The 6700-nt window shown below is 71.4% G+C and overlaps 2 protein-coding genes and 2 pseudogenes across 4 annotated transcripts; 2 read left to right on the forward strand and 2 right to left on the reverse strand.

Moving 5' to 3' along the window:
- Positions 1 to 73: 73 nt before the first annotated feature.
- Positions 74 to 773, forward strand: MSY001_3490 (annotated as a pseudogene). The gene is made up of 2 exons: positions 74 to 701; positions 751 to 773. Coding segments are annotated over exons 1-2 (651 nt in total).
- A 231-nt stretch (positions 774 to 1004) lies between these two features.
- MSY001_3491 (uncharacterized protein) lies at positions 1005 to 3199 on the reverse strand (the record flags this gene model as incomplete). Its single annotated transcript, XM_018885393.1, has 4 exons — positions 1005 to 2018; positions 2117 to 2631; positions 2861 to 2996; positions 3056 to 3199. 4 exons carry the CDS (start codon positions 3197 to 3199, stop codon positions 1005 to 1007), a joined length of 1809 nt encoding a protein of 602 aa, XP_018741957.1.
- A 28-nt stretch (positions 3200 to 3227) lies between these two features.
- Positions 3228 to 5015, reverse strand: MSY001_3492 (uncharacterized protein; the record flags this gene model as incomplete). The annotated part of the gene is made up of 1 exon (XM_018885394.1): positions 3228 to 5015. One exon carries the CDS (start codon positions 5013 to 5015, stop codon positions 3228 to 3230), a length of 1788 nt encoding a protein of 595 aa, XP_018741958.1.
- Positions 5016 to 5100: 85 nt separating this feature from the next.
- On the forward strand, positions 5101 to 6693 carry MSY001_3493 (annotated as a pseudogene). The gene has a single exon. A coding segment is annotated over exon 1 (1593 nt).
- Positions 6694 to 6700: the final 7 nt, after the last annotated feature.

The raw sequence follows: 6700 nt of genomic DNA on the forward strand, positions 1-6700 counted from the left end.
GAGCACAAGGCGGCGGAGCCGGTCGTGCGGCGTGTGCAGCCGGCTGGCGCGCTGCCGTCGTTCAAGCGCCTGGATGCCGTGCCGGCGCGGGCGCCTACGCAAGGCAAGCCCGCGCGGCGCGCGGCGCCCGCGGAGGCGCCCGCGCCGGAGCGCGCCTGGGACCCGGTGGCGCTTGGGCTCGTGCAGGACGCGGAGGAAATGTACTACCTGCGCGAGCTGCTCGCGCGCGAGGCGCGCGGCGAGGCAGGCGTCCCCGCGGTGTCTGTGCCCGTGCACGAGGCAGGCAGCGCGCGTGCGCAGGGCTTCTACCGGATCCCGGCAGCGGACAAGGCGGCGCACCTGGCTGACCGGAACCGGGCTACCGAGAGTGCGGCGCCTGCGGCGCAGGCGCTGGCGTCCGCGCGCAACAACCGCGCGGACTCGCGGCGGCTGGCGCTGGACCTGGAGCAGCACAAGCGCGAGACGCTCACGGACACGGACATTCTGCACATCAACCAGCTGCAGACGCGCAAGAAGCAGCTGCGGTTCGCCAAGAGCCCCATCCACGACTGGGGCCTGTATGCGATGGAGCGCATTCCGCCGGGCGAGATGGTCATCGAGTACGTGGGCGAAGTCGTGCGGCAGCAGGTGGCCGATCACCGCGAGAAGATGTACGAGCGGGCGGTGCGTAGCGCACACTCACGGCAGGGCAACTTCAGCACGTACCTCTTCCGCGTGGACGACGACGTCGTGGTCGATGCCACGAACAAGGGCAATATCGCGCGGCTCATGAATGTGCGTCCGCCTACTAACGCAGCACTGTTGCACACCGAACTGCACGGCCAAGATCCTCACGGTGCAGGGCGAGAAACGCATCGTGCTGTTGTACGTCGTCCGACTCACACAGTGCCAAAGAGCCGATCCTCCCGGGCCAGGAGCTCACGTACGACTACAAGTTCCAGGCAAGCGACGACGACGCCGACGCGATCGCGTGCCTGTGCGGCTCGCCTGCGTGCCGCGGCTTCCTATAGCGAGCGCTGGAACACAAGCGAGGCACGCGCCATGTCCACCGGCGCGTACGGATGCGCCGCGTACGCGTCCCACTGGGGCAGCGGCGGGTACCCCGCCCGGCTGGCGGCGACGTCCATCTCGGCCCACGCCTGCGCCAGGTCCGGCGGCGTCCACGCGCGCTGCGCGTACGTGGGGTAGAGCCACTGCGTCGAGACGCGGCCCCACGCCTGTGCGTCGTCCAGCGTGTAGTGGCGATCGGGGTCGGCGGCGTTGAGCAGCTGGATCAGGGGGCGCGCGATAAAGTCCACCAGCACCACATCCACGAGAGCGTCGTCGGCGGGCGCCGGCACGGGCTCCGACGCAATATAGTCGGGCTGCTCGGGACTGTACGGCAGCGGCGCGTGCTGCGTGTCGTCCCCGGGCCCGGGGCACGCGTCGACCGTGACGTAGCCAAGGCTCGGCGCCGTGCCGCCCTGCAGGTGCGGATGCGCCTGGGCCTGCGCAGGGTCCGCGGCGACCTCGGCGAGGAGCGCCTCGACGCGCCGCGCCGCCTCGGGCCGGCCGCTCGCGGCGGGCGGCGGCGCCTCCGCCTGTCCGAACGCGGCCCACTGCTGCCCGAGGTACTGCTGGAAGACCGAGTCGGCGGCGCCCTGCGCGGGATGCGTGCCGCCCGGCTGCTCGTTGTGCGTCGCGCCGCGGCGGTTGAGCGCGGCACAGAGCTGCTTGGCGACGCGCCACGGCACGTCCTGGACGTACAGAAAGGCATCGCGGAACGGGCTCACAATGTACTGGTCGTTCTTCGTAAAGGGCCCCTGGAACACGTCAAACCGCTGGCTCCCGCTGTTGAGCAGGACCAGCGTGGGCGTGTGTGTGTGCCGCGCATTCGCCGGGCGCACGACCTCGGGCAGGATGTGCTGCGCGAGGAGCGTCAGCAGCGCGTGCGGCGCGCCGTACGCCTCGCGGTCCAGGTAGTAGTCCTGCGGCACGACGCCATACAGCTCCGTCAGGTTCCACGCCGCGGCGATCGCCTCCATCGTCGCTCGCGCAAAGAGGCCGCGCCGCGTCGCGAGATGGCCTGCATGCGCTAGGCCCGCGTGGTGCGCCTGCGTGAGCCGCGAATACGTACGTAGTTGCGGGGATTCGCATCAATGTACGTGCGCGCGAACGACGGGCGGCCCGTCACATTCGACACGCTCATCCACCCAATCGTCTCGAGATAGCGCCCGCTCTCCAGCACCATCGACGCGTCGTCGAACATCTTGCAGTCGCGCACATGCGTGTGCCCGGCCAGCATGAGAATGGGCACCGTCGGCCAGACCGCGCGGATCGCGGCATGCACGGCGTCCCAGCCGTCGTGCCCGGTCACGGGCATGTGGCCCGCGACGACAAACGCGTCCACCGTGTCGTGCGCGCGCAGCGACGCCTGGAACCACGGCTCCGCGACCATCTTGCGGGGGTCCTGCACGGTGACGCCCGGCGCACCGAGCTGGAAGTCAAAGAGCACGCCGTACGCCTGGATGTGCAGGCCCTGCTGGGGCGTCCGGAAGCGCGTGTACCGCGCGCCGATGGGGCGCGAGCGCAGCTGCCCGTCGGCGTCCGGCAGCGTAATATTCACATTGGACGTCACGTAGCGGTCGCCCCCTGCGTGAGTGGCCCGCACGTACACTTGGGCGCAAAGTTCTCGTACACGTCGCGCGCGATGCGGAAGTCATACAGCTCGTGGTTGCCGATCGTCAGCAGGTCATACTCGGCGAGCGCAAACACCTCGTTGCTGACGTGCCCCGGGACAGTATGGCGGTCCTCGGCGTGGCCGCGCGGGACGGCATCACACAGGCCGTTGCCATCGTCTGCATCAGCGGCGTGTACGTACGCAGGTCGCCCGTATCGACCAGGAGCAGGTCGGCGCCCTGCGCGTGCGCGCGGCGCTTCATGTGCTCGGTGAATGCAATCCAGTCGCCCCAATCGCCGCTATAGTTCGGCTCCGGCGGCGAGAGCTTGGTGTGCCCCTGGTACCCTGGCGTCAGTCGGCGCACGTACACCCATGGATGTCCGTCGTGTGCAGGACCTGGAGCTGCCCCCACGTCAGGTTCCGCAGCACGTCGTCTACGCGCGGAAGACGGCCGCGGCCAAATAGCGCAGGATCCCACACGCCATGCGCGGCGCAGGCGCCGAGCCACGCTGCTGCCCCCAGCCACCGCCACCGCGCCATGGTGCGACACGAGCCGCCGCTACCTCCACTATAGACCCTCCTCATGCAGGTGGCGACACACGGCCGCCCAGAACCGCACGAACGTGTCGTCCTTGGGCGCCATGGCCTCCTGGCCCGCATATAGCATATACGGGAACAGCTCGATGAACGCCGTAGAGAGGCGCTCCGCACGCGTGAGCAGCTTGGGCGTCTCGGTCGACGGCGCCTGCGCGCCGGCCGTGCCGCGGTCGTCCGGCGCCTCGGCCCCGTCGTCCGACAGCGACGACGGCGCGCGCTTCGCTGTCAGGTACTCGAGCAGCATCGAGGTATCGGAATCGCGCTCCCTCGGCGCGTCGGCGCGCGCCTCGCTCGCGCGGCCGTCCGGCGCGGCGCCGTCGGTCGGCAGGTGCGACGAGATCCAGCGCGCGAGGCGCTCGGCCATGCCCGCCTCCTCGGACGAGTCCAGCTGCTTCTCGTACAGGGTCCTGAGCGCGTACACGGCCGGCGGCAGCGGCGTCTCGGACGGGCTCGCCTGCGAGCGCTCGTCGTACTCGCTGAGCGCCGCCTCGTGCCAGTCCCACGCGCGCTCGGGCGGCGCCGGCGCCGGCGCCGCGCGCTGGCCCGACCACGCGTCACGCAGCGTGGACCACAGCCGGCTGAGCGACCACGCCTGCGACGTCTCCTCGGTCACACGCAGGCGGTGCGGGCCGCCGGGGCCGCGAATGTCCCAGTGGTCCCAGTTCTCCATGACGCCGAGGAACTCGCCCCACTGCGCGCTGCGCACACTCACGAGGCCGTCGTTCCCGCCCTCCGCCGTGCCTCGCGCGTCGTGGCTGCCGTCGGTGTCCGCGCCACACGAGCCGGTCGTCGCCGCCTTGTCGAGGATGAGCTTCGGCAGCCACAGGGGGTGCAGCACCGACATGTCGCGCGCACGCGCCGCAATGCTGTAGTAGTGGATGCCCGGCCGGTTCGGCGTCGTCGGATTAAACAGGCGCGTCATGTACCGCGTCGACAGCATCGCATACGCGGGCTGATCCAGCACGGACAGGATGTAGTTCGAGACACTGCTGGACACGGACTGCAGCGCGCGCATCAGCGAGCTGAGCGCATGGCGCTGCCGCGACGTCTGCGGCGTCTCCTTGCGCGCGAGCAGCGGCGCCTTGAGGCTGTAGGGCGCCCGCCGCGCGGGCGTGTCGTCCGGCACCGTGTTCGGCTGGACGCTGTCCATCATGCTGTCGATCAGATCGAGGCCCACGCCAATGTTCGAGTTGCACCAGTCCATGAACGGGCTCCCGCGGTGCGGCGTGCCGAGCGTCGTGAGACTCGCCGGCGTGTACTCGGTCGGGCGGATGTGCGAGAACAGGTACCGCGCATCGAGGCCGCCCATCGAGTGCGCCACAAAGTTGAGGCGCTGCCCACGCGCATCGGGGTGGCTGCACAGGAATCGGTGCAGCGACTCGGCGCGCTCCTCGATCGAGCCCGTCGGCGGCACCCCGTGCACGAGCACCGTCGCGCCGATCTTCTTGCGCAGGACATCGAGCGTCGCCGACCAGTACTGGTACTCGAGGCCCAGGAACGGGCCGCGCACGTCAAAGCCGTACAGCCCATGACACAGGACGATCGGCAGCCGTGGGACGCACGGCGCGTCGAGCAGCTGCGGATGGCGCATCAGCGCGTCCAGGCGCGAGCCCGGCGACGGGTGCGGCCGCTTTCGCTCGCGCGCGGGCGGCGGCGCATCTTTCGCCTTCGTGCGCCACCCCGTCCACAGCGCACGCACACGAGCCCGTGCGGCGCCCCCGTGCCGCGCGCGCCTCGCCACGCCGGGTGCAGGGGCCATGGCGCGAAGCAGCAGTGGGCCGCGCCCGGCCGTCCGCACGTGGCCCATCGACCCCGCCCGATCTCGTTTTCCCCGCTTGGCGCCCATGTCGGCGGTGCGCGGGGTATGGTTGGCCCTCGCACGCGCCGTGCATGCCGAGGCGCCGACGCTGAGCGGCGCATGTGCGCCGTTGCCTGCGGGCCTCTCGGCACAGGAGGCATGCGCGTTCGTACGCGCGCAGTGCGCCGACTCGCCGATCTATGCGTATGTGCAGGCGTACTACTGCCTCGGCGCGGGGTCCGGTGGCGCGGCCCTCGCGAGCCGCGCGCTCGTGTCCCTGGGCCTTCTCGTGTGGCTCCTTGTCCTGTTCAGCGCGCTGGGGCTCGTGGCCAGCGACTTTTTCTGCCCGAACCTCGCATCGATCGCGGCGCGCCTCGGCCTCAGCGACAGCATCGTCGGCGTCACCCTGCTCGCGCTCGGCAACGGCTTCCCCGACGTGATCTCGACGTTCCGCGCAATGGAGAAGAACGCCGGCGAGCTCGCGCTCGGCGAGCTGATGGGCGCGGCGGTGTTCACCGTGTCGATGGTGTGCGGCTCGATCATGCTGATGCATGAGTTTGCGGTGCCGCCCGCCTCGTTCCTGCGCGACGTGGGCACGTACACGGTGGCCGTCCTGCTCGTCCTCTTTTTCCTCCTGGACGGCTCGCTGGGCCTCGCGGAAGGCGCGTGCATGCTGGGCCTCTACCTCGGGTACGTCGCGACCGTGTGCCTCGGCGACCTGGCACGCCCCGGCAACGAGGCGGCCGCGCCCCTGCTGGACCGGCCCCAGGAGGCCGAGGCGCCGAGCACGCCGCAGCTCGGGCACCATTCGCTCCTCTCGGCCGCGCGCGTGCACGATCTGCTGTGGCTGGGCGACGCGGGCCTCGCCATGTCGGGCGACATGGCGCACCATGTGCTGGACCCCATGTTCGGGCACCGGCACCCGTCGCTGTCCCGCGCGCGCTCCTACCACTCGCTCGACCGGCAGGCGCCGCACTCGCCGTTCCTGCGGCCCCGCCCCGGCCGCGCGCGCACCGTCGACGCGGTGCGCACGCCCGTGCCGGCGCGCCTGCCGCGCTTCCTGGACGAGGCGGTCCTGGTCGCCTCGCCGACCGAGGGTGCGATGCCCACGCTGCCGTCGCCGCCCGCCGTGCCGTCGATTCAGGTCGACAGCGCGCCGTCGCCGACGCCCCCGAGCGTCGCGGCGATGGAGGAGGTCCTCGCGCGCCTGCGGTCGCCGCCCCGGGCGCTCACGCTCCCGCGCCTCATCGCGATCGCGTGCGTGCCGTCGCTCCTGCGCTGGGAGCACAAGTCGCACTTCCACCGCGGCGTGAGTGTGTTTTGCGCGCCGGCCTTCCTCGCGCTGCGCCTGACCGTGCCGCTCGTCAGCCACGACGAGTTCCTGCTGCACGAGGCGCTCGGCCGGCTGCGCGACGCCGAGGACGAGCGCGCGCTGTGGGACGAGATCTGGGACGAGGTCGGCGCCGTGCTCGAGACGCCCGCGCCCATCGTCGACACGGCCGAGCGCGTCGCGGCGGACCACCTGCTGCTGTGCGTGAACTGCGTCATGACGCCGCAGTTTGTGCTGTGGGTCGCCGACGCGCCGTGGCCCGCGCACGCGGCCGCTGCCGTGCTCGGCGGCTGCGCCGGCGCCGCGCTGTGGCGGC

Source organism: Malassezia sympodialis, genomic scaffold (genome assembly GCF_000349305.1).
Source record: "Malassezia sympodialis ATCC 42132 genomic scaffold, msy_sf_30, whole genome shotgun sequence".
NCBI classification, from domain to species: Eukaryota; Fungi; Basidiomycota; class Malasseziomycetes; order Malasseziales; family Malasseziaceae; genus Malassezia; species Malassezia sympodialis.